Raw genomic sequence first — 27,457 nt, forward strand, 5'->3', positions numbered from 1 at the left:
ATCTCCGCCACAGTAAATACAGATAGGGTATAGATGACCAATCTGCTGTGGCTCGGCACATGGGTGACCAAGTTGAACTTGTTTGGAGTTTATTCTCTCCCGATTACCTTTTTTGCTCTTCATATAATGTCTTAGGATTTTCCTTTATCTTACCTGCCACAGCTGTTTCATGTAAACTCATGTGTGCCAACTCAGGCTGGAGTGTGGCAAAGTCCAGGAAAAGTTGCTGCAAACACAGAGGGATATTACAACCATCAGGGGGGGATGTATTGGAAGCGCAAGAAGTGCCGCAAACTCCGGGGGGAAAAAAAACGTTGCAACGCCGAGAGTAGCATTGCAAACACCAGAGGTGTCGCAAACGTGGGAGAAGAATCCCACGCAGGTCACGGGGAGAATGTACAAACTCTGTACATACAAGCACCTGTAGTCAGGATGGGACCTGGGTCTGTAGCGCTGTAAGGCAGCAACTCTACCGCTGTGCCACCGTGCCGCCCAATGTTCGATGGCTTGGGACCAAGAGCATTTGTGCAAACGTGAAAGTGTGCCTAGATGCAAAGCCACCGCGGAACTGCATCATGAGGCCCATTTTGGAACCATGTCACTGGGGCAAACCAAGCTACGTCAAGTTTCTGCGAGTACAGAATTGAACTCGCTCAGAAAGGTCCTTTTGGATTCGGTCAAGTTTGAAGAGACGGAAGGGGAGGAGCAATCTCCAGATTCGACTAAACTGGAACAAGGATTGGTGGTTGCATGGAATGTGAGGTCCACAGTGAAGCTGTCTCAAGATGACAACAGAAAGCAGTAGAGTCAGACAGACTCTATATTAGAGAACAAAGACACATGAAGGGTGTCCATGAAACGGGTGGAGTGCAATGGCTGCCAAATGTGAGCTGGTTTCTCCACCATCCATGCAAGAACAGCCCATCACCTGCATAAGTGGGGGATGACAGAGACAGCCCTGCTTGTGACTGCAGGCATCCAGACCAGACCATCCCACACATAGTGAATGACTGCCCAGAGGCTTTTCCCTGGTGGCATGGATATCTACTTTTGATCTACAACTTTAGGCTGTGCACGACGTACGCAAAAAGTAGAAGGGGTGTCCAAGGAGACAAGAGCATCTAACAATCAGTGCCTCATGATCCAGATGTTCCAGGGTATAGTGGAGATGTGGGCCAAAGGGTTCCATGAAAAGGTGTCCAAAACACACAGAAACAAAACAAGATCACGTAGGAAGGAACTGGAGATGGTGGTTTACATTAAAGGTAGACACAAAATGCTGGATTAACTCAGCGAAACAGGCAGCGTCTCTGGATAGAAGGAATGGGTGACGTTTCAGGTCGAGACACTTAAAAGATGGTTGCCGTGCAGGTCAGTTTTTGAGTGTAACCAAATTGTATGTAACCCAAATCCATTTCTCTCCAAGGATGTTGCCTGACTAGCGGAGGTCCTCCAGCAGAAAGATGGAGACCCACGAAACAGCAATTGCTGGAATCTTGAGCAAAAAAAAACAAAATATTGGTGGAACTCGGCAGGTCAGACAGCATCTGTGGAGGAAATGGACAGATGATGTTTCAGGTTGGGACCCTTCTTCAGAATGTGCACTGTCTGGAGAAAGGTCCAGACCTGAGTTCCTCCAGCAGTTTAGGATTTATATGGTTGTACTTTGTAATGCAATGACATAGAAGTTGATAGACACAAAATACTCCAGCATTTTGAGTCTATCTTCAGTGTAAACCAGCATCTACAGTTCCTTCCTAAACATACAAGTTTACATAGAAACATAGAAAATAGGTGCAGGAGTAGGCCATTCAGCCCTTCGAGCCAGCACTGCCGCCATTCATTATGATCATGGCTGATCATCCAGAATCAGTACCCCGTTCCTGCTTTTTCCCCATATCCCTTGATTCCATTAGCCCGAAGAGCTAAATCTAACTCTCCTGAAAACATCCAATGAATTGGCCTCCACTGTCTTCTGTGGCAGAGAATTCCACAAATTCACAACTCTCTGGGTGAAAAAGCTTTTCTTCATCTCAGTCCTAAATGGCCTACCCCTTATTCTTAAACTGTGACCCCTAGTTCTGGACTCCCCCAACATCGGGAACATTTTTCCTGCATTTAGCCTGTCCAATTCCTTAAGAATTTTATATGTTTCTATAAGATCCCCTCACATCCTTCTAAATTCCAGTGAATACAAGCCCAGTCGACCCATTCTTTCCTCATATGTCAGTCCCACCATCCCGGGAATTAACTTGGTGAACCTACGCTGCACTCCCTCAGTCGCATGTCTGCGGGTTTAAGAATCATGAGGACTGCTGGCTTTGTACAAGATCATACAAGATACAAGGAGATGATGATACAATAATGATACAAGGTTAATTCCCGGGATGGCGGGACTGTCATATGCTGAGAGAATGGAGCAGCTGGGCTTGTACACTCTGGAGTTTCGAAGGGTGAGAGGGGATCTCAATGAAACATATAAGATTGTTAAGGGTTTGGACATGCTAGAGGCAGGAAACATGTTCCCAATGTTGGGGGAGTCCAGAACCAGGGGCCACAGTTTAAGAATAAGGAGTAAGCCATTTAATATGGAGACGAGGAAACACTTTTTCTCACAGAGAGTGGTGAGTCTGTGGAATTCTCTGCCTCAGAGGGCGGTGGAGGCTGGTTCTCTGGATGCTTTCTAGAGAGAGCTAGATAGGGCTCTTAAAAATAGCGGAGTCAGGAGATATGGGGGGGGAAGGCAGGAACGGGGTATTGATTGGGGATGATCAGCCATGATCACATTGAATGGTGGTGCTGGCTCGAAGGGCCGAATGGCCTACTCCTGCACCTATTGTCTATTGTTTATTGTCTATCATAGCGCTTGTGTACCTTGCTCCCAACTTAATTGGTGACTGACTGCCACACTAAACAGCTGGAGCTCTGTGGACACCACATTACAAGTAAGTTGTTGTTACAATGTAGGGGCTGCAACTATTGACCCAAAACGTCACCCATTACTTCTCTCCAGAGATGCCCGCCTGTCCCGCTGAGTTACTCCGGCATTTTGTGTCTATCTTAGGTTTAAAAGGATGCTGTCCGGACCTGACCATTTTAGTTTAGTTGTGAAGGATAACTAGCTAGACTGGAACAGAGGAGGCTGAGGGGAGAGTGAATTATCAAAAGCCTGGAGGAAGCAAAAAAAACCTGAAAGGGAACTGATTAGATTAATTAGTGGAAGGATTAGAGCGGGGTTAAGGAAACTTGTTTCATACAGAGAATGGCAGGGCTGTCTGAAAATACGGTAGAGGCAGAACCCTTCATTACATTTTTATACAGATGTACGAGTGGGGCAGTGGGGATCAGGGGTAATGGACCTGTGCTGGAGGGTGGGATTATTTGATCATTTTACACAAGATGGGCTGAATTGCATCCTTCTGTGCTGTATGTTTCCAATGATTCGAACATGAGCAATTGTGTTTAATTATCCAAGCGAATGAATGAGTCTCAGTGATACTAAGACCAGTTCAGAAGAACTCATAATAAGCCCCATAAATCAAAATGATGTACTTTTGGAAAACACACACCCGCAGTCAATGGATACTTGTGATGCACATTTGCAGAACATTCAGTTGGGTGCCTAGAACAAGTGTTAGTTTAGTTTATTGTCACTTGTACCGAGGTACCAGGCACGTGCCGTGAATAATTAGTCAGGGTAGGCAGTGGCTTTTAAAAATCTTCAACACCGCGCATGCACAGATTATTCTCTCCCCGGCGAGCTGTCAGTCGGCTTTAAAAAATCTTGGAAACCGCAGATTCTCTCGACTTTTATCAAGTAATTTGTCTTCTATAGGTCCTATCTCTTAATAAAGTATTTAAAAAATATAGCTCAAAGAAATTTACTTACCATATTATTTGTACACAAAATCCATTCTCTCTTTGTTTCCTGTTGTCCCAAGCTGTTTTAAATGCTCTAATTATTTTTGTTCCTTTGTGCTGTTGAAGTTCTTTAAGTTCCGGCGTTGGTCTGCCATTTTTAATTATTTTGGTCTTTTCCTCGTAAGTTTGCTTCGAGAAACTCTTCAGGCAATCGCTATCCATCTTTGAAAAACCCGCCAAGAAACTTGCGCGTGCGCATGCGCAGGAGGCTGGTGCGCGTGCGCAGTGTGCAGCGCAGCACATGCGCGCAGTCCACGGACCGTTGCCACTGATGGCTTGAAGCAGCGTCGACGGCACGTGAGTAGCACATACTTCCGCGTTTTAAATGTACTGCGGAAGAAAGCCATGGGAGAATTATGCCTCCCGTCATTATTTTATATATATAAAATATATATAAAATATATATAAAACATATATAAAATGGTCATAAATAGTAAAGGCACAGGAGAATTATGCTTCCCTAAGAGATCAATCTCTTAGGGAAGCATAATTCTCCTGTGCATTTACTATTTATGACCATTTTATATATGTTTTATATATGTTTTATATATATTTTATTTATATATAAAATAATGACCATTTTATAATTTTAGTCAGGGTAGGCAATGCCTACCTTGCCTACCCTGATGGCACGTGCCCGCGAGGTACAGTGAAAAGCTTTTGTTGCGTGCTATCCAGGCAGCAGAAAGTCAATATATGATTACAATCGACCCATGGTGGCCAGATACATGATAAGGGAAAGACATTCAGTGCAAGGTAAAACCAGCCAAGTCGCATCAAAGAAAATCCGAGGGTCACCAAAGAGGTAGATAGTAGTTCAGGGCTGCTCTCTGGTTGTGGTAGGATGTGGTTGTGGTAGGATGGATCAGTTGCCTGAAAACAGCTGGGAAGAAACTGTCCCTGAATCCATCAGTCTGAAGAAGGGTTTCGACCTGAAACATTGCCTATTTCCTTCGCTCCATAGATGCTGCCTCAACCGCTGAGTTTCTCCAGCATTTTTGTCTACGTGAATCTGAAGGTGTGCGTTTTCACACTTCTGTACCTTTTACCCGATGGGAGAGGGGAGACGAGGGAGTGGCCAGGGTGCGACTCGTCCTTGATTATGCTGCTGGCCTTGCCGAGGCAGCGTGAGGTATAAATGGAGTGGAATCCCTGTCATATGTTAATTTAAGTCTCTTCTGCAAGCTAGTTTATAGAGAACTCAGCAGATGGCAGATTTGGCCCGCTGAGAATTCTACAGTCTTCCCTGTAGATCTTATGAAAGGTATGTTTAAAAAAAAAAAAAGAAAGTAACGGTTAAAATGAAGGTAATATTCAAATTAGATGTTAGATTAAAGCACAATTTGCAAAGTGTGAAAACATCTGAATTCAAAAGCAGGTTTGGGCAAATTGCTGGGAATAGACACATACTACTTTTATCTCATCATGCTACCTACACCATTAGCAAAGGTCATGTTCCTTCTGATCAATGCACAATCAGTATCCTTCGCCTAGCAATAGCAACCACCCTTTGAAGTTGCACAACATTGATGCATCTCCAACCATTACGTGAAACTAGGGATTGTATTTCCTGCACCCACTGGAACGACACAGGCAGGCTGATGAAAAGAAAGTGAATTCTTTCAGGTTGTTTTGGATGAAAGGAAACGATTAGAGGAATAGATCGGGCAGATGCACAGAGTCTCTTGCCCAGAGTCGGGGAATCGGGGACCAGCGGACATAGGTTTAAGGTGAAGAGGAAAAGATTTAATATGAATCTGAGGGGAACCTTCTTCACACAAAGGGTTGTGGGTGCATGGAACAAGCTGCCAGAGGAGGTAGTTGTGGCAGGGACTATCTCAACATTTAAAAAACAGTTAGACAGGTACATGGATAAGACAGGTTTGGAGGGAAATGGACCAAATGCAGACATGTGGGACTGGTGTAGCTGGGACATGTTGGCCAGTGTGGGCAAGCTGGGCCGGAGGTCGTGTTTCCACACTGTATCACTCTATGACTCTATTAGGATGTGTAGGTAGTAACTGTAGCTGCTGGTTTACACCGAAGATAGACACAAAATGCTGGGGTAACTCAGCGGGACAGGCAGCATCTCTGGAAAGAATGAATGGGTGACGTTTCAGGTCGAGACCCTTCTTCAGACTGAGAGTCAGGGGAGTGGGAGATGCTGATATATGGAAGGGTAAGGTGTGAAAACGAGAGACCAAAGGGGACGAAGCTGAGGATGTGTTTCATATTTATTAATAATATTCACAAGTTGCGGATGTAGCTGGCAATGCCAATATTTATTGTCCATCTCAAATTGTCGTTCAGCTGAGGAAGCAGCTTCGAGTCAACCATGTCCGAGTCAAACATGAACCAGACGGGGATTAGATGGCAGAATTCCTTCCCTGTAGGAAATCCGTGCATCAGATGTTTTTATTAAGTAATGGCTACATTTACTGTGACTTCCTTTTGAAGATATCCAAATTGATTTAATTATTCAATTTGTAATCTTGCAGTTGCCATGAGGGGATTCTAATTCACATCTCCAGATCAATAGTCAAGTCCTAATAGTCTTGGGGCGGCATGGTGGTGCAGCGGTAGAGTTGCTGCCTTGCGGCACCAGGGACTTGGGTTCAATCCTGACTATGGGTGTTGCCTGTGCGGAGTTCGCATGTTCTCCCTGTGACCACGCGGGTTTCCTCCGGGTGCTCCAGTTTCCTCCCACATTCCAAAGACGTGCGGGTTTGTAGGTGAATTGGTTTCTGTAAATTGTCCCTAGTGTGTAGGATAGGATTAGTGTACAGGTGATCGTTGGGCAGCATGGACGGGATGGGTTGAAGGGCCTGTTTCCATGATGTATCCCTCAACTAAACTGAACTAAAATGCTGTTGGAAAGAACTGCAGATGCTGGTTTATACCGAAGATAGACCGACAAAATTCTGGAGTAACTCAATGGGTCAGGCAGCATCTCTGGAGAAAAGGAACAGGTTACGTTTCAGGTCAGAACCTTCTTCAGACTGAGAGTAGAGAGAGAGGGAATAAACTAGGGGTGAGTTACTCCAGCATTTTGTGTCTAAACTAAAATTCTGGCTTCTCATCCAGTTGGGTCTAACGAAAGGTCCTGACCCAAAACATCATCTATCCATTCCTCCACAGATGCTGCCTGACAAGCTGAGCTACTCCAGCGCCTTGTTTTTGGCTCAAGATTCAGGCATCTGCAACTCTTTGTGTGTCTCTCTCTTAACCACGATGCCACCAAGCACTATCCTAGCGCTACAATATTACGACGCACTCTATTTGTGAAGAGACATGCTGGGGAAAAGTGTCAAGAAGAGGTGCTTTGCATTGTTGGATGTTACTAGGTCAAAATACTGGCACGTCATTTGGCAGCTTTGAAGGTGTGTCTTCATGGTCATAGACCATGATATTTGCGGAGAAAGACCATCTTGTTGAATTCATTCAAATGCATCACCAATATCAGTCTTGCCATTCAACGTCGAACACAGTTTGTTTTTTCAAAAACTATAAATACTGCAATAATTTCTTCTGAAAATTCGCAAATAGATTTTTAAAAAAAACATTATTTTTGTTTAAATCAGTTTAGATGCAGATGGATAAGTCCACAGTCACACGCTTTGAACATGTTGGTAGCAAGTAACAGGGTAGGAAGGAACTGCAGATGCTGGTTTAAACCCAAGATAGACACAAAATGCTGGAGTAACTCAGCGAGACAGGCAGCATCTCTGGAGAAAAGGAATGAGTGATGTTTCTAGTCGAGACCCTTCTTCAGACTGAAGAGGGGTCTCGACCAGAAACATCATAAGTTCATGTGATAGGAGTAGAATTAGGCCATTCGGCCCATTAAGTCTACTCCGCCATTCGATCATGACTGATCTATCTCTCCCTCCTAACCCCATTGTCCTGCCTTCTCCCCATAACCTCTGACAACCGTACTGATCAAGAATCTATCTATCCTTAAAAAATATCCACTGACTTGGCCTCTACAGCCTCCTGTGGTGAAGAATTCCACAGATTCACCACCCTGCAGATGACGGTTTAAACGTCACCCATTCCTTCTGGCCTGTGCTGCTGAGTTACTCCAGCATGTTGTGCCTCTCAACAAATGAATGAGTACGCTTTACAAGTTGCATCATAAGCAGCTGACGACAAAGAATGCTAATTCTCCGGCACGTCCAGAAAGGCTTTACATCAGAATCAATACCAAATAACCCAGTGATGTATTCCATGTCTAGCCATCCTTGGGCCTCTGCTATAAGATTAATAATAATGGATCTTTAAATTATTAAGTCAACATTTGGAGCAGAATTAGACCTTTGACTAAAAACAGATGCGGGATCTCTTACCCTGACAACTGATTGGTTATGGGGATTAGACCTGCTATGATACAAGAAGTATGGTCCTTCTTTGTTCTTTGAGACGGATATACATTTATTTTACCCTGAAAATTTAGTTGACTCCTTTTACAATTAGAAAAAGACATGTCTGTGCACACTTTATAATTGTGGAATTTATGACTGCAAATAGCTGCTGCAAAATGAATTAAAGGGCAAGCCGCCGCCCCAATGGGTATATTCCGACCAGTCTAAATCCCAGGATCAGCCATTGCTCTTGAACTGAGGAAACATCGAACATTTCTTCAATCGAACGTGTCCAAAGACAGGTAGCTCGATTTATTACTAACACCTATGAGAGAGAAGCGAGTGTGAATTCTCTGGGGTGGAACCCTCTCCAAGACAGACGTGAAGCTCACCGTTTGACCTGTTTTTACAAAATGTTAAATGGTCAGCTCGATGTAGACTACAAGACCTACACCAAACCCAAACCAATTAGGAGCAGACGAGGGCATTCGATCCAATTTGTGATCCCAGCTACAAAGACAGATGTGTACAGCAATTCGTTCTTCCCCCGCACAATTAAAGCATGGAATAATCTCCACCCAACTATAGTTACCCAACCAGATGCAACTAAATTTAAAGTAGCTCTTTCTTTCCAATAACCCTTTCTGGCTTAAGCCCTCCCTTCACCACCTCCAGTTTAAATTCCATTTGGGATATTTTGGAGGACCAAGAAACCAAGAACCAAGAAAGCAGCTTGAACTGAGGGGACACATCTCTGTCACCATCTCTGTGGAAATGAGAGACACAAAGAGCAAGAGTAACTCAGCGAGTCAGGCAGCATCTCTGGAGAGAAGGAGTACGTGACGTTTCGGGTTGAGACCCTTCTTCAGACTGTGGAAATAAGTAGAAGCAGTTCTCATGAACTCCAGCCTGAAGGAGGGCCTCGACTCGAAACATCACCTATCTCTCCAGAGATGCTGCCTGACCCTCTGAGTTACTCCAGCTCTTTGTGCGTCTATCTCTTGAAGTGAGGGTGAATTCAGGAGGTAACAGAGGATGCAGTTCCGTCCGCATCTTGTGAAAATTATTAATACATTTAAAATCGATTGTTCCAGCCCCAATTATGAATTTAAAAAAAATGTTTATTCCAGACACGAGGCCACAAACAGTGATGTGACAATTATGTGCTGCCACCTTTTTTTTAAAATCAATAACAATGCTCAAAGATTTTTGAGAATGATTTTCAGGGCCTTCTCTCTTGGTTGACTGGTCAATCTTCTAGGAAACTCAGGGCCATATGAATCTGTGAAATTCTCTGCCACAGAAGGCAGTGGAAGCCAATTCACTGGATGTTTTCAACAAAGAGTTAGATTTAGCTCTTAGTGCTAACAGAATTTGATTTGATTTTGATTTTGTTTATTTATTCCGAACAAGTAAAGACATAAATAGGAATAAATAACAACAACAAAATCGAAATAGTCAAACAATTGGACATTCCAGACAATATTTGCAAAGCAATGAAAAGCATAAAGCAAATTTTAAATGTCCAACACTTTTTCTTTACAAGCTCGAAAAGGAGTGAGAAGAAGAATAACTTATTTAATCTCACCCCTTCTCCCTAAACCCTTCTTCCATATTTAATAATTAATTAATTGATAATAATAATACCCCAGACAAGGGATATAGGGAGAAAGCAAGAACGGGGTACTGATTTTGGATGATCAGCCATGATCATATTGAATGGCGGTGCTGGCTCGAAGGGCCAGACGAATTACTCCTGCACCTATTTTCTATGTTTCTATGAAAATGATGTTGGGAGCGTTTATACGGACCTTCAGGGGCCTCCATGGCTGTGTGTCACGGCCGTGGCTAATGTTTGAGATGAGCTACTGGAACATTGTTCGTCCTAGACAATAGTCAATGGGTGCAGGAGTAGGCCATTCGGCCCTGCTTTGAAGTAGGTGATGTTTGAATAGCAAGGATGTGTGACATCGCCAGGGTACCCAGTAAAGGGCCTGTCCCACGATGCGAGTTTACCCAAGAGCTCTCCTGAGTTTAAAAACAAATCGAACTCGTGGGGCAGAGTTGGAGGAAATGTCTGAGTTACCCATCCCTACAATTAACATTTCTCAGCATGTCAGAGAGAAATGATGCTGGTGAAAGCGAGCAGCAAAGTCATGGAACTGATGCTTTTCATGGCATTTTCCATCAATCTCAGTTATGTGACTGATTGTAGAAGGTTGCATGCTCGGAAATCCTGTTTGATGCTTGGATTGGGGACATTTGCCTTTGCCAGTTCAAAGCTGGAAATTCTCATCCGTTGCACGCATCTCAGATGGCAGCAGGAAAAAAAATGACCTTAGTTTATTAATGACATTCAGTGTTAAGCGAGAAAAAGTTGTGGCTGTGTTTACCTGTATCCATTCTTTGTTGGTGTCTTGTGACGGTGTCCAGGCGTTTTCCGGGTAATTCAGTCTTGATCTTTCCGACGACCAGTATAAATTGTAATTGCTCGAGCTCAAAATTTGATCAGCGTGAATCTTGCCTGATTCCAAGCCGAGCGATTCGTTGCATTGAATATCTGGACATAAAAAGAACAATCAATCAATCAACCTTTATTGTCATCTTGCAAAGCAACAGTTGTACAGTGCAAAATGAGTAGACGTTTCCCAGGGAATACCGGAGCATCGCACATGAGGCTTAAAACATTTCACACATAATAACAGTAAAAACAATCCAGTCCCTGATGAAACAGTATAAATAGTTAAAAGCAGGTAAAACAGCAACATTAAAATACAGTGAAAACAGTCATTAAAATGTCCAGGGCAGCTGATTTGAGCGGCCAGTGCCTGAGTTATTAAAATGTCAGTGCAAAGCCGCAGAATCAGACGGAGTGACTGTTTAGCAGCCTCACAGCCTGTGGCAGGAAGCTGTTTAGCAGTCTGGTAGTCCGGGCTTTGATGCTACGGTATCTCTTGCCTGATGGCAGGAGATCCAGGTGTCTTTAGCTATTCTCAGAGCTTTTTTCAGACAGCGGCTCTGGAACAGTTCTTGTACCGAGGGTAGGGAGACGCCAATGATCACACAATACACAAATATGAGCTCTTCTCATTACTGTGACTGATCGAGGATGAAGATGCTCTCCTCGATTGTCCCTCTGAAAGGGAATGTTTTTGTTTTATAATGTTCAAATTTGCCCCCCAAAAAATTCTGCCTTCCGCTGAGAAGCCGAGGCCAGAGTCTCGCGGGCCGGAGCCTCGTGGCTCGACGGAGCCCGCGGCCATCGGCGCCTGGGTTGACGGAGCCCGTGGCTGGGGCCTGGGTCGGCGCCACAGAGAGGACCCGGCAGCGTTAGCGGTGAGTTCAGCATGGCGGTCGATGCTGGCGTTGAGCGACGGACGAGGACGGGCAAGTGGGAGTGAGGGCGCTGCAGCCGGGGGAAGGAACAGAGGAGATCCCGGCGTGGGGGGGACCACCGTGAGGGAGGGGGAGGGGGGAAGAACAAAGGGGGAACTGGCACGGGATGGGGGGGGAATTTGGAACTTTGTAAGCGCCCTTTGTCAGCGACTATTCGCATACCTTGGGTATGGCAAGCAAAGAGTCTCACTGCGACTTGTCACATGTGATAATAAAGTACTCAATTCAATTCAATTCAATTCAATTCAATGAAGTACGATTTGAATTCAATTATCATTTTAACCCTCATTCTCTCTCTCCCTCCACAGTTTGTTCCTCCTCTATCCTGAATGTAGTTCTGTTGGTATTAGCTGTTGTCCAATGTGTTAATATCTGGCTGTGTTAATGGCCAATATAACTCCTGGGATAGACACAAAATGCTGGTATAACTGAGCGGGACAGGCAGCATCTCTGGATGGAAGGAATGGGTGACGTTATGGGTCGTGAACCTTCTTTCTGAGCTGTTCTCTCTCTCTCTCTCTGCTGGGATTCTTTCACTGGGAGCACATTGGTAACTTGTGGAATTGTTCTTCCAATAATGCAATGCCAATAGAACGGGAATAATTCAGAGGGAATTCCTATCGAATGTGAAATGAGAAATTTAATTATGGGACATATGCAACGAATTGGACGAATGTATCCACTGTAGCAGAGAGTTGAGTAAATAGAGGATCGTAGATTTTAAAATCAACAGTTGACAGACTGGAGGGGCATTGAGTTTTATTTTCTGTTGAAAGAGTTTTGTAGGTCTGGAACTTAGTCATACTGTAGCTAGCTCAGTGCTGGAGGGGAGAGTAGACTCTGGGATGGATGTGCTTGAGAGGCGTATGAGGCACAAGGTGCAGGTCATCCTGAAAAACCCCGGGCATCCCCTCCATATAATTCTGGAGAGTCAAAAGAACACTCGGAACAACAACCGGCTCCTCTCCCTGCCCTGTAGAATGGAGCGGTTCAGGAGATCCTTCACCCCTGCAGCCATTAGATTTTATAATTCGGACCGCTAGGCTGTAGGGGGATGCATTTTGCGATTTTTAATTTTTAATTTTAATTATTGGTCTCAATTAAGTATTTATTGCTCTCAGGTAGTGTCCACATTGTATTCTATGTATTTTCTGTCTGCGTTCATTTTGAATCTGTGGGTTTGTTGGTTGGGGGCTTCTGGACATCTGAATTTCCCTGAGGGGATCAATAAAGTATTTATTATTATTATTATTATTATTATTATTAGATAGTCATATCGTGATACAGTGTGGAAACAGGTCCTTCGGTTTAAACCAGCATCTGCAGTTCCTTCCTACACAGAAACTTCATTTCCTGCACATCCCTTCTCATGACATATCCATCCATTCTGATTCTGAATAAAGACATTTCTCTACTCTCCTAGGAGAACAGCTGCTTTTTCCTATCTTTTTGCAATCAATTTTTAGAATTGCCCATTCTACTACCCCTTAATCCTTTCTAAAAATCTCCTTCTAAACTATGCCGCCTGTTTCACCCTCCCGCTCTGCCTGCCACAACTCTAAAACATCCCTCATGGTGCTAACCAAGCACAACTGGTATTATTAAAAATCCATATCGGCAACCTTCACTTTCCAAATTCCAGGTGATTTCATAGTTCGGCATTCAAAATCTTCCCTTTGTCAAACGGAAACAAAGTTACAAAATGAAGGTCACTGAAGCAAAAAATTGGGGAGAATATATAAAGCGATGATGACTTGCCACCACCTCAACAAAACTAAAGGGCCTGTCCCACTTGAGTGTCATTTGCGCGTCATTTACGCGACATAATTTACGCGTCACGATGCACGACGCGCACGTGATGGCGTAGACGGTGACGTGTGGTCACTGCCTCAGGATTTTGGTATTCACAAAATCTTCGCGCGCCACCTGTGTGACGCGCAAATGCCGCCCAAGTGGGTCAGGCCTGTTAAGCTGCTGCAGTGTGCGATCATCTTTATTCGCCCGACTTGCACACACATGTCCCAGCTACACTAGTTTACACCCATTTACACTTGTTCCATACATTCACCACCCTTTGTGTGAAAAAGTTACCGCTCAGATTCCTATTCAATCTTTTCCCCTTCATCTTAAACCTATGTCCTCTGGTCCTCGATTCCCGTACTCTGGGCAAGAGACTCTGTGCATCTACCCGATCTATTCCTCTCATGATTGTATGCATCTCTATAGGATCACCCCTCATCAGTGCTTTCACACGTCAAAAAAAAAAAATGCCTGATATAGAATTCCAAATTACTTGGAATTTGACGGTATTTCCAGACCCGGTAAGCTTTCCCCAACTGAGCATGTGCGACTGGTGCCCCAACTGCGCACGCACGGATACCGGGCCCACTGCGCATGCGTGGGAGACGGTGTCCCTACCGCGTCACCGGCGCCATTTTCAATTGTGATGCGGCTGACAGGCGCGGATGGTCGTAAATATACACGTACATACTTTTCCGCAAATCATCCCGCGGCCCTGATAGGGCCCCTTCGTGTCTCCCCACGCATGCGCAGTGGGCCCGGTATCCGCGTGCGCGCAGTTGGGGGAGGAAATTACCGGGACAGGAAATTTCCCGAAATTATTTCCTTTCCCGAAAATTACCCGAGGACAACCAGAGTTTCCCGAATTTCGGGTAATTTCCTTCAAAGTGGAAACACTGCCCCTCATCCTGCACTCCAAGGAATAGAGACCCAGCCTACTCAACTTATTGCCGGAAATAAAGGTATAGTCTGAAACCTTTCACCAAATAAAACAAAATAAGAGATATAAGTATTGACGCAAGAACACTGACAGAAATTGACAGTTGCTGGGCATATCTTCTTAAGCTTCACATACAATAGACTGAACTGGCTCCATCTGAAAAAACTTTTATGCATCAATAATTCAACAGCTACCATCGACCCAGGTGCGATCAGTCAACGTGTCCCCTGGAGAATCACTCCAAATCATTCTATCTCAAGGTCCACAATGTATTTAACAGGGCTGGTGAATGTCTAAAGAGTTGTATGAAAAGAAGTGTTCTTTCCTTTGTGCAAATCGCATATCCATCTTTGTTCACAGAGATTTTCGGCATTTCTGAGTTTATCTTTGCAACTGATAGCATCTCCTCAGAAAAGGCTTTAAAAGGTAAACCATCTCCTCCAGGTTGCCATCAGTAAGGCAAAGGTTTCATCTTCCAGTCTTTTAAATGTTAACGGTGCAGGCAGAGGAGATGAGTTTAATTTCATAAATTCATAAATTCATAAGTGATATGAGCAGAATTAGGCCATTCGGCCCATCAAGTCTACTCCGCCATTCAATCGTGCTGATTTGCCTCTCCCTCCGAACCCCATTCTCCTGCCTCCTCCCTATAACCCCTGACACCCGTACTAATCGAGAGTTTATCTTTGGGACGGCAGATGGCACAATGGGCTAAGTGTTCGGCTGGCAACCGGAAGGTAGCCGGTTCGAATCCCGCTTGGAGTGCATACTGTCGTTGTGTCCTTGGGCAAGACACTTCACCCACCTTTGCCTGTGTGTGAATGTGTCTGAGTGATTGGTGGTGGTCGGAGGGGCCGTAGGCGCAGATTGGCAGCCACGCTTCCGTCAGTCTGCCCCAGGGCAGCTGTGGCTACAGAAGTAGCTTACCACCACTGAGTGTGACTGAGGAGTGAATGAATAATGCGATGTAAAGCGCCTTGAGTATTAGAAAGGCGCTATATAAATCCCATCCATTATTATTATTATTATTATTATTATTATTATTATTATTATCTCTGCCTTAAAAATATCAATTGACTTGGCCTCCACAGCATTCTGTGGTATCTTGTCGGCATAGACATTGTGGGCTGAAATGACTGGTCTTGAACAGTGCTGTTCTGTGTTCAATTATAATTCCACAGAATGATTCGTTATTAACAATGGTCAAATATTCTTTCCAACCACCCTTCCCCATTACTGATTTTCATGTTGGATGATAAAAAAGGCCAGAAACATATGGCAGTCACAGTCACCACAATTGGAAGAGTGGCCAGTAATACTCTTTGTTCTGAAGACGTCACAAAATGCTGGCGTAACTCAGCGGGACAGGCAACATCTCTGGAGAGAAGGAATGGGTAGCGTTTCAGGTCGAGACCCTTCTTCGGCATCTTTGGATAGAAGGAATGAATGGGTGACATTTCGGGTCGAGGCCCCTTCTTCAGATTGAATAATTAGATGAATCAGACTGAAGAATCAGAGATGCTGCCTATCTCGCTGAGTTGCTCCAGCATTTTGTGTGTCTATCTTCGCTGTAAACCAGCATCTGCAGTTCCTTCCTACGCCTACTCTTTGTTCCGACCCACCAACAATATCAAACGCGAACAAATAAGGGATAATAAAATCCTCCACGTGGTTTTGTAATATAAACTTTCGAACGGTATTGAGAACCACACAGCCTCAGGTACATACTTAAGCTGTCAAGCCCAACTATATATAATATCAACAAGCTGGCATGTCAGACGTTTGGACATCAGAAATGACTGTTGATACAATTTGCGCCATTTCTGTCACCTCGAAGCGAATCTTTAAATCACTGGCGGTCAGACGAGAAGCAGTTCTTGCTGGCTTTCACTGTCATTTTTGTTCAATAAAGGTCATAATTAATGCTGTCAGAATCTACGACTTCAGCAGTTCTGCCAAAAACATTTCTCTTTGAATCTCACTCCTACTGTATCTAGCTTGCACTGAGACTTTTTGTCAATGCTGCCTAGGAGACAAGATAGATTGCATCAAGCCAAATGGAGGACAAATGACACCTACGCTAATGTTCATATGAGCTGTGGTTCATATTAAACCCTTCCATTAAAAATCAATAATGACTCGCACGTGAAGCACTAATATAAAGGCAAAATATCCCCAGGTGCAACACAGTGCAACATCGCTCAAGGTGGCTTCTTTCAGATGAGGCAAGGTTTGTTCGGACGGATGTGAAAAAAAGATTCCATTTCAGGAAACAAAAGAAAAACCACCATCTCTCTGACTCTCAATGCGCATCACCGATAGCAGAATAACTACCCATTCATCACATTCTGTCGTAGTGAAAGCTTGCTTCCTGCTAATTAATTGCCCTGCTTTCTAACAGAGACTGGATACTTCCTTTGAAAATTAATTTGTTGCTTTTCCTCTCTTATGCCTACCTCTCTTGGATGTGGTGAGATGTGATGTCAAACGAGGGGGTCGCGCTTTATCAGTGGCACTTAAACAATGCACAACGTGCGTTAGAAAAAGTTGGCCCTTAGGCCCATCGTGGGGTATCTGCTGCTTATCACGAGGAAAATGTCATGGGATGTCCACATCAATGTGTGGCCCCCTTCCCCACAATACAACATTCACAAACCAGAGAACATTAACACAAACAAACGAAAAGACAGACAGACCATTGGCAAGGCTGCCATCGCTGAAGGCGCCACCCGTCATAAGATCACTAGGTCACAAGTGATAGTAGAATTTGTCTACTCCGCCATTTAATCATGGCTGATCTATCTCTCCCTCCTAACCCCATTCACCTACATTTCCATGAGGTCCCGTCTTCGCCCCATAAACTTGACACCCGTACTCATCAAGAATCTATCTAACTCAGCCTTAAGTTTATCCACTGACTTGGCCTCCACAGCCTCCTGTGGCAAAGAATCCCACAGATTCACCACCCTCTGACTGATGAAATTCCTCCTCATCACATAGAAACATAGAAAATAGGTGCAGGAGTAGGCCATTCGGCCCTTCGAGCCTGCACTGCCATTCAATATGATCATGGCTGATCATCCAACTCAGTATCCTGTACCAGCCTTCTCTCCATATCCCCTGATCCCTCAAGCCACAAGGGCCACATCTAACTCCCTCTTAAATATAGCCAATGAACTGGACTCAACTACTTTCTGTGGCAGAGAATTCCACAGATTCACCACTCTCTGTGTGAAAAAAAAAAGTCTAATCTCGGTCCTAAAAGACTTCCCTCTTATCCTTAAACTGTGACCTCTTATTCTGGTCTTCCCCAACATCGGGAACAATCTTCCTGCATCTAGCATGTCCAACCCCTTAAGAATTTTGTACGTTTCTATAAGATCCCCCCTCAATCTTCTAAATTCTAGCGAGTACAAGCAGAGTCTATCCAGTCTTTCTTCATATGAAAGTCCTGCCATCCCAGGAATCAGTCCCTTAGTTCTGAGGCTATGAGCACTGGTCCTAGACTCTCCCACTAGTGGAAACATCCTCCCCACATCCACTCTATCCAAGCCTTTCACTATTCTGTACGTCTCAATGAGGTCCTCCCTCATTCTTCTAAACTCCAACGAATATAGGCCCAGTGCCGACAAATGCTCACCAAACACAGTTTAAAAAACATACTTGCAATCCCTTCACACATACATTGTCACAGAGACATGATATGTTTGATATAATGGAATTTATCATTTAATTTATTCTATCTTTCTTTTTTCTTCCATTTTCTCAGCTTCTTTCCAGCTCCATAATTGCAGGTTGGGATATTTGACTATTCAGGGCAGCAGCCCAGCTGTGTTTAATATTGTACCTGATTAGACCTCACATCCAAGATAGACCCAAAATGCTGGAGTAACTCAGCGGGACAGGCAGCATCTCTGGAGAGAATGAATGGGGACGTTTCATTCATTTGTTTCTCTATCTCTCTACATCACCATCGATATCTCTCGTTTCCCTTTCCCCGGACTTTCAGTCAGAAGAAGGGTCTCGACCCAAAACGTCACCCATTTCTTCTCCCCAAGAGATGCTGCCTGTCCCATTGAGTTACTCCAGCATTTTGTGTCTGTCTTCAATGTAAAGCGGCATCTGCAGTTCCTTCCTGCACCTTAAATTACCAGGTGCAGATGTAATGCATTTCACCTTATCACTAAGAGCATGGGAGAGGATTGTAGAGGCTCTGGATATGAATGATCAATATTCCCTGTAGAGGATTCAGTCACGGAAAGGATGTTGGTGTCAGAATGAATGATTGGTAGTAAAAAAGGATTCAGTCAGGGAGAGAACAGTATTAAGACTGTGATAGTGGAAAGCATTTTATCGGGATGCATCACAGCTTGGTTTGGGAACAGCTCCATCCAAGAACGTAAGGAATTGCAGCGGATTGTGGACGCAGCCCAGACCATCACACAAACTAACCTCCCTTCCATTTGTGCCTCACGCTGCCTCGGCAAGGTCAGCTGCATAATGTCGCACCCTGGCCAATCCCTCATCTCCCCTCTCCAATCAGGCAAAAGGTACAGAAGTGTGAAAACGCACAACTCCAGACTCAGGGGCAAGGTTTCCCCCAGCTGTTATTAGGCAACTGAACCATCTTACTGCAACCAGAGAGCAGTGCTGAACTACTATCCACCTCATTGGTGACCCTCGGACTATCTTTGATCGGACTTTGCTGGCTTTATCTGGCACTAAATGTTACTCCCTTATCATGTATCTATACACTGTGAATGGCGCGATTGTAATCATGTATAGTCTTTCCGCTGACTGGTTACTTCACACTCACATGTTTCCTCAATGTGAAGGTAGACAAAAATGCTGGAGAAACTCAGCGGGTGAGGCAGCATCTATGGATCGAAGGAATAGGTGACGTTTCGGGTCGAGACCCTTCTTCAGACATGTGGGGGTAGGGGGGGCATGAAGAAGAAAGGAAGAGGCGGAGACAGTTGGCTGTGGGAGAGCTGGGAAGGGGAGGGGAAGGAGGGAGAAAGCAAGGACTACCTGAAATTGGAGAAGTCAATGTTCATACCGCTGGGGTGTAAACTGCCCAAACAAAATATCAGGTGCTGCTCCTCCAATTTATGATGGGACTCACTATGGCCATGGAGGAGGCCCAGGACAGAAAGTTCGGATTCGGAATGGGAGGGGGAGTTGAAGTGCTGAGCCACCGGGAGATCAGGTTGGTTAATGCGAACTGAGCGGAGGTGTTGGGCGAAACGATCGCCAAGCCTGAGCTTGGTCTCACCGATGTAAAGCAGTTGACACCTGGAACAGTGGATGCAATAGATGAGGTTGGAGGAGGTGCAGGTGAACCTCTACCTCACCTGGAAAGACTGCTTGGGTCCTTGGATGGAGTCGAGGGGGGAGGTAAAGCGACAAGTGGAGCATTTCCTGCGGTTGCAAGGGAAAGTACCAGAGGAGGGGGTGGTTTGGGTGGGAAGGGACAAATTGACTAGGGAGTTACGGAGGGAGCGGTCTCTGTGGAAAGTCGCAAGGGGAGGAGATGGAAAGATGTGGCCAGTGGTGGGATCCCGTTGGAGGTGGCGAAAATGTCGGAGGATTATCTGTTGTATGTGGCGGCTGATAGGGTGGAAGGTGACGACAAGGGTGACTTTGTCCTTGTTATGAGTGGGGGGATGGGGAGTGAGAGCGGAGCTATGGGATATAGAGGAGACCCTTGATAGAGCCTCATCTATAGTCAAAGAGGGGAACCCCCGTTCCCTAAAGAATGAGGACATCTCCGATGCCCTTGTGTGGAATACGTCATCCTGGGTGCAGATGCGGTGTAGACGGAGGAATTGGGAGTAGAAGATAGGGAGTCCTTACAGGAAGCAAGGTGGGAAGAAGTGTAGTCCAGATAGCCATGAGAGTCAGTGGTAGTAGATTTCGGTCAGTACTCTGTTACCTGCGATGGAGATAGTGAGGTCTAGAAACGGTAGGGAGATGTCGGAAATGGTTCAGGTGAATTTGAGTGCCGGATGGAATTTAGTGGTGAAATGGATGAAGTCAGTGAGTTCTGCATGAGGTAGCACCAATGCAGTTGTCGATGTAGCGGAGGTAGAGTTCGGGGATAGGACCAAGGTACACCTCGAACAAGGATTTTTCGATGTACCCTACAATGAGGCAGGCATAGCTGGGGGTAAGGACCATCTCTGCTAGGTGGAGGAGAGAATCGGTAGATGGGGATTGGCTGGTTCTTCGGTCGAGGAAGAAACGGGGGGCTTTAAGACCCTCCTGGTGGGGGATGGAGGTGTAGAGTGACTGGACATCCATAGTGAAGATGAGGGAGTGGGGGCCTGGAAAACGGAAGTCATGGAGGAGACGAGGAGCGTGTGAGGTGTCTTGGACATAGGTAGGGATTTGACCAGGGGGGATAGGATAGAGTTTGTGGTTGTAGTTGGAGGGAAGGGGAATCACAGAGAGGGGGGGGGGGCAGTGAGAGAGGGGGTTGTTAAACTGACTTCTCCAATTTCAGGTAGTCCTTGCTTTCTCTCTCCTTCCCCTCCCTTTCCCAGCTCTCCCACAGCCCACTGTCTCCGCCTCTTCCTTTCTTCATCCCACCCCTACCCCCACATAAGTCTGAAGTAAGGTCTCGACCCGAAACGTCACCTATTCCTTTGCTCCATAGATGCTGCCTCACCCGCTGAGTTTCTCCAGCATTCTTGTCTACCTTCGATTTTTCCAGCATCTGCAGTTCTTTCTCAAATGTTTCCCCATTGTGCTTGCTTTTTGGCTTTGATGTAAGTCCCAACCTCGTCTGAGATGGTGTCAGGATATCTGGAGGCATCCCCGTTCTACTTTAAATGCTGGTTTTCATTAATAACCAGTTACATATGCGCTTTGTTGCCAATGGCCTTAAACCCAATCAAGTTCCCACCCCAATCACTCCACTCCAAGTCTGATCATTTCCTTCACCAACCCAATCACCAACATCATCAAACACATCATGTCTCCGTGACATGTATGTGTGAAGGGATTGCAAGTTTTGAAGTCTGAAGAAGGGTCTCAACCCGAAATGTCACCCATATGCTTTATGTTACCTTATATACCTTCAATGGAAGGTAGACAAAAATGCTGGAGAAACTCAGCGGGTGAGGCAGCATCTATGGAGCAAAGGAAATAGGGAGCCTATTTCCTTCACCCGCTGAGTTTCTCCAGCAATTGTGTCTACCTTCGATTTTCCAGCATCTGCAGTACCTTCTTGAACATACCTTCTATGGCAATTGTTATATGATAGGTGGGGGTAAGGGCGAGATGTGTTATTCTTGCCACCCTCTGTGTATAAACAGGCTTGCTCTGAACCATTTGAAGCTCCTGTGTTGAAAGCCTCCCATTGCACACAGATTGATCCATCTACAAGTAGCTGTTTCCAGTTTGCTTTAGCTAAACCTGCTGCAGTCCAGTAAAACTAGCCCTCGAACCTTTATTCCTAGTTTGCTTTCGTCTTTTCCCATGACCGTAATAAATCAAACTGCATCGCGATCACCACCACAAAAATACCTTCCACTAGCCTGGCCACATTCTCTTGTACTATCTTCAGAATTGTCTCGCCTACTGTTTGCTTTGGTATAGGGCGGCATGGTGGCGCAGCGGTAGAGTTGCTGCCTTGCAGCGCCGGAGACCCGGGTTCGATCCCGACTATGGGTACGGAGTTTGTACATTCAGCCCGTGACATGCGTGGGTTTTCCCCCGAGATCTTCAGTTTTCCTCCCACATTCTAAAGACGTGCAGGTTTCTAGGTCAATTGGCTTGGTGTATGTGTAAATTGTCGCCAGTGGGTGTAGTAGGATAGTGTTAATGTGCGGGGATCGCTGGTCATTGCGGACTCGGTGCACCAAAGGGCCTGTTTCCACGCTGCATCTCTAAACTAAACCAAATTAAACTATAGCTAATGGATGATTATTAACTTATGAGGCACACTGGGGAATTATATGAAAGCAAGATGTACTTTTGCCTTGCTGCTGGCAAAATCTGGCTCAGTTGGTTCTGTAAGGGATGCTGTTGAACCTGAGTGAATCCACATTATCAACAATAAACATCAGAGTAGTGGCTGCTCCATATAATCTAACTCAGTACGTCAACGTCGTTGATATTGTCCAGCAATGAACGGAGAAATCCATCCAAACCAAATGGTGACGAGCAATCGGTTTATACTCACTCTCTGAGAAATTCTTCTGGACAACGGAGTAGTTTGCAGAGAAGCCATCCCTGGCGATCGCTGTGTCTGTGTGCAGCGTTAATGACAGGATACCCGTGACGGGGTGAATGCGGTCTGGAGCGACCTGGCCACAGAAGCGTCCGATATGAATTCCAACTGAGAAGAAGGGAGAGAAAAAAAAAAAATAATAATTCAGTAATTCAGTTCAGTTTATTGCCACGTGTACCGAAGTACAGTGAAAAGCTTTTGTTGCGTGCTAACCAGTCAGCGGAAAGACAATACATGTTTACAATCGAGCCATTTACAGTGTGCAGATACATGATAAGGGAATAACGTTTAGTGCAAGGTAAAGCCTGCAAAGTCCGATCAAGGATAGTCCGAGAGGTAGATAGTAGTTCAGCACTGCACTCCGGTTGAAATCTGAGCAGATACCACCTTATCCCAAGGAGATTTTCCTGCAGGAAGGCTGCGAGATTTCACCAGTCGAGTGTTTAGCGCAACATTTATAAGGGGAAATCACCTTACTACCAAACGCTAACAAGAATGTATAATGCAGAAGGAAGCCACTCGGCCCAACATGACTCAATGTGTAGGAAGGACATGCAGATGTTGGTTTAAATTGAAGATAGACACTAAAAGCTGGAGTAACTCAGTGGGACAGGCAGCATCGCTGGAGAAGCATCAGTCTGAAGAAGGGTCTTGACCTGAAACGTCATCCATGCCTTCTCTCCAGAGATGCTGTCTGTCCTGCTGCGTTACTCGGCTTTTTGTGATTCAATGTATAGTTCACATCAGCCTCTTCCCACTCGTTCATTTGACCCTATCAGCAATTCTTCTCCTTTCTATTAAATCATTATCTCCTTGAATTGGTCCCTGTTTATCATAACCAAGTTCTACTCACCCTCTAGGCAAGGAAGGTTTTCCTGTATTCCCCGAAGATAGACACACAATGCTGGAGTGTAAACCAGCATCTGCTGTTCCTTCTTACACATTGCCCCTGAATTCCTCCCTAAGTTTATCAGTAATTACTGTATGTATATGGCCCATGCTACTTTTCTTTCCTACTTGAAATTACCCCTACATCCAACAATTAACCGATGTTGCAAATTTGATTATTTCCTTTCTAAGGAAGCCCAGCCTGTTTTCTTCCTCCAAGATAAGTAATTGAACTGCTTCAAATATAACGAGTGGCTCCGTGGTGCAGCGGTAGAGTTGCTGCCTTGCAGCGCTTACAGCTCCAGTGACCCTGGTTCGATTCCGACCAAGGGTGCTGTACTGTACGGAGATTGTACGTTCTCCCCATGACCGTTTGGGTTTTCTCAGAGATATTCGGTTTCCTCCCACACTCAAAAGACGTACAGGTTTGTAGGTTAATTGGCTTGATATGAATGAAAAACTATCCCTAGCGTGCGTAGGGCACTGTTACTGTGCGGGGATCGCTGGACGGCGCGGACTCGGTGGGGTGAAGGGCCTGTATCTCTCAACTAAACTAAAACTATTTGAGGAAGTTTGAGTGGTTATACAAGCTATTAAAATTAAAGGTTAAGGTGCTTGACGTTAGTGAATGCTATTAATTCAGCAAACTAAGAAGGTAATGTAAGGGGTGTTCCACTTTTTATATCATGGCCCCTTTGTCAGGATTTTATTTATTTTTAATAAATATGTGTCAGGCTGGGGATAGACAGCTGCAAGACAAGACGAGAATAGGACCTCCAGGCACAGGGACTAGAGAGTCATATTCCAGCAATCAGGTGGCTGGTACTGGAGGAAAAAGTTTGGAAAGCTTATGAGGGGATTGGAGATTGTTTCTGTGCAAGTTCAGATTTAGAAAGAAAAGTAGGTTGGCTATTTATGTTTATTAGCATTTAGGACTTAGGTATTTAGGAATAGTGAAAGGCCTGGATAGAGTGGATGTGGAGAGGATGTTTCCACTAGTGGGAGAGTCTGGGAATAGCGGTCATAGCCTCAGAATTAAAGGAGGTTCCTTTAGGAAGGGTATGAGGAGGAATTTTTTTAGTCAGATGCTGGTGAATTTGTGGAAATCTTTGCCAAAGAAAGCTGTGGAGGGCAAGTCAGTGGATTGTTTTACGGCAGAGATAGATAGATTCTTGATTAGTACGGGTGTCAGGGATTATGGGGAGAAGGCAGGAGAATGGGGTTAAGAGGGAAAGATAGATCAGCCATGATTGAATGGTGGAGTAGACTTGATGGGCCGAATGGCCTAATTCTGCTCCTATCACTAATGAACATGAACTTGATGGGCCGAATGGCCTAATTCTGCTCCTGTCACTAATGAACATGGTTCATCCTTAGTTGACATTGAGAGGGTGATATTGTGCTGCCACCCTGAACTGCTGAAGCTATGTCTCAGTGCTGTGAGACCTTTCCAACGTGATGTCAATAAAGCATGTTCCAGGAGTGATTGCAGATTGTGCATTAGCAGTCACTCGTGTAACAGGATTTAAGTACCCATGCAGCATTTCAAAATGAATACTGAATGCAAGATAGTGCATGTGAATGTAGGCGGTAAGGTTAGCATGCTTATGGATAACACCAGGAGGAAGGTTGTCCAAGCAAGGAGGGAGATCTAATGGAAAGTTGGGCAGAGCATTGGCAGATAGAATTTAATCCCAACTAGTGCATTTTGGGAAATCAAATGAGGATAGCACCTATGTTTAGTTTGGTTTAGAGAAACAGGCCCTTCGGCCCACCGAGTCCGCGCTGACCAGCGCTCCCCGCACATTAACGCTATCCTACCCACACACTGGAAGCAATTTACACATTTACACCAAGCCACTTAATCTGCAAACCTGTACGTCTTTGGAGTGTGGGAGGAAACCTAAGATCTCAGAGAAAACCCACGCGGTCACGGGGAGAACGTACAAACTCCGTACAGACAGCACCGGTAGTGGGGATCGAACCCGGGTCTCCGGCGCTGCAAGCGCTGTAAAGCAGCAACTCTGTAAAGCCGCCCAAGTGAAATATGAGGTGCTGCTCCTCCAATTTGCACCGGGCCTCACTCTGACAATGGAGGAGGCCCAGGACAGAAAGGTCAGTGTGGGAATGGGAGGAGGAGTTAAAGTGTTTAGCAACCGGGAGATCAGGTAGGTTTAGGTGGACTGAGCGGAGGTGTTCAGGCTGAAATTATCTGGTGAGCGATATGCCAGTAATTTGACTTAACCTGTCTATAACTATCCTTTCCTTCAAGGTTAGTAAAAGAGGAAAAACTTCACAATCTTTACACATTGAAAATGCAGATAAAAATATCGGCTCGAGGCAGAGTCATACAGTGATTATCATTGGCACAACCGCGTCCAATTAAGCTTCAAAATCTTCTTGGACGACAACATTACATCTCCTTCTAAAGCACAGATTAGGAGGAATTTCCAATGAAACACCACAGATTTGATGGGCCGAACATCATGCTTCCATGCTGTGCCTTCTCCGTGACTTGGGCGGCACGGTGGCGCAGCGGTAGTGTTGCTGCCTTACAGCGCTTGCAGCACCGGAGACCCGGGTTCGATCCTGACTACGGGTGCTGTCTGTACGGAGTTTGCACGTTCTCCTGTGACGTGCATGGGTTTTTTTCCCAGGATCTTCGGTTTCCTCCCACACTCCAAAGACGTGCAGGTATGTGGGTAAATTGGATGGTGTATGTGTAAATTGTCCCTAGTGTGTGTAGGATAGAGTTAGTGTGTGGGGATCCCTGGTCGGCGCGGACTCAGTGGGTTGAAGGGCCTGTTTCCACATTCTATCTCTAAACTAAACAATACATTGGCAGAGGATTAAAAATAATCACATGCCACGCCCCCAGTCAGGGACAGGAATTACGGCAAAACCCAGAGAAATTGGCAGCAAAAACCAAAGTGGAATTAATATCAGAGGTAGGGCGTAGATGTGTTGGAAGGAACTGCAGATGCTGGTTGAAACAGAAGATATGACACAAAAAGCTGGAGTAACTCAGTGGGTCAGACAGCATCTCTGGAGATATTCCAGTTTTTTGTGTCTATCGTAGGGGAGTAGAAATAAGGTCATAAGTGATAAGAGTAGAATTAGGCCATTTGGCCCATCAAGTCTACTCTGCCATTCAATGCTCCTGCTTTCTCCCCATAACCTCTGACACCTGTACTAATCAAGAATCTATCAATTGCCTTAAAAATATCCACCAACTTGGCCTCCACTGCCTTCTGTGGCAAAGAATTCCACAGATTCGCCACCCTCTGACTAAATAAATTTCTCCTCATCTTCTTCCTTAAGGAACATCCTTTAACTCTGAGGCTATGACCTCTAGTCCTAGACTCTCCCACCAGTGGAATCATCCTCTCCACATCCACTCGGTCCAAGCCTCCAAATGAGCTGGTGCTCCTAAATTTCTCCCTGCATTGCATCAGGAATGAGAAATGCTCTCAGATACACTGCAAAGGGACGCTTTTGCAGGTGCTTTTTCTGGATAAGATAATTTGCCACTAAAGCAGAGGGAACACAGGAGCGACTGCTCTATTGTATCATCTACTTTGAAGATATCATCTCAAAGGCTTATGAGCTTTTGAAGGATTTCACCTGGCCCGCGAAGAATATATAGATATATATATAAGCACGGCGCTTGTTGTAAAGGGCAACATGAATACTCATGTTGTGGGCAACTCTCTCTAGGACTCTGGAGAAGCTCTCTCACATGCAAACGGCACACAGAATGCTGCCAAGCACAGACTCCAAAGAGAAAAGCTGCCTTGGAGATTCAAGATTCATTGAAAACCACAGATCTCGGAGAAAACCCACGCAGGTCACAGGGAGAACGTACAAACTCCGTACAGACAGCACCCGTAGTCGGGATCGAACCCGGGTCTCCAG

General features: G+C 45.2%; 1 protein-coding gene across 2 annotated transcripts in view; it reads right to left on the reverse strand.

Moving 5' to 3' along the window:
• The window catches only part of nrp1 (neuropilin 1), a 265,706-nt gene that overhangs the window by 100,789 nt on the left and 137,460 nt on the right, over positions 1-27,457 (reverse strand). For both annotated transcript variants that reach the window (XM_033042001.1, XM_033041992.1), the window contains exons 6-7: positions 22,607-22,762; positions 10,676-10,842 (exon numbers count right to left, since the gene is read on the reverse strand). In XM_033042001.1, the coding sequence (XP_032897892.1) occupies positions 10,676-10,842; positions 22,607-22,762 (323 nt within the window). The remainder of the gene's footprint in view (positions 1-10,675; positions 10,843-22,606; positions 22,763-27,457) is intronic.

Source organism: Amblyraja radiata, chromosome 2 (genome assembly GCF_010909765.2).
Source record: "Amblyraja radiata isolate CabotCenter1 chromosome 2, sAmbRad1.1.pri, whole genome shotgun sequence".
NCBI classification, from domain to species: domain Eukaryota; kingdom Metazoa; phylum Chordata; class Chondrichthyes; order Rajiformes; family Rajidae; genus Amblyraja; species Amblyraja radiata.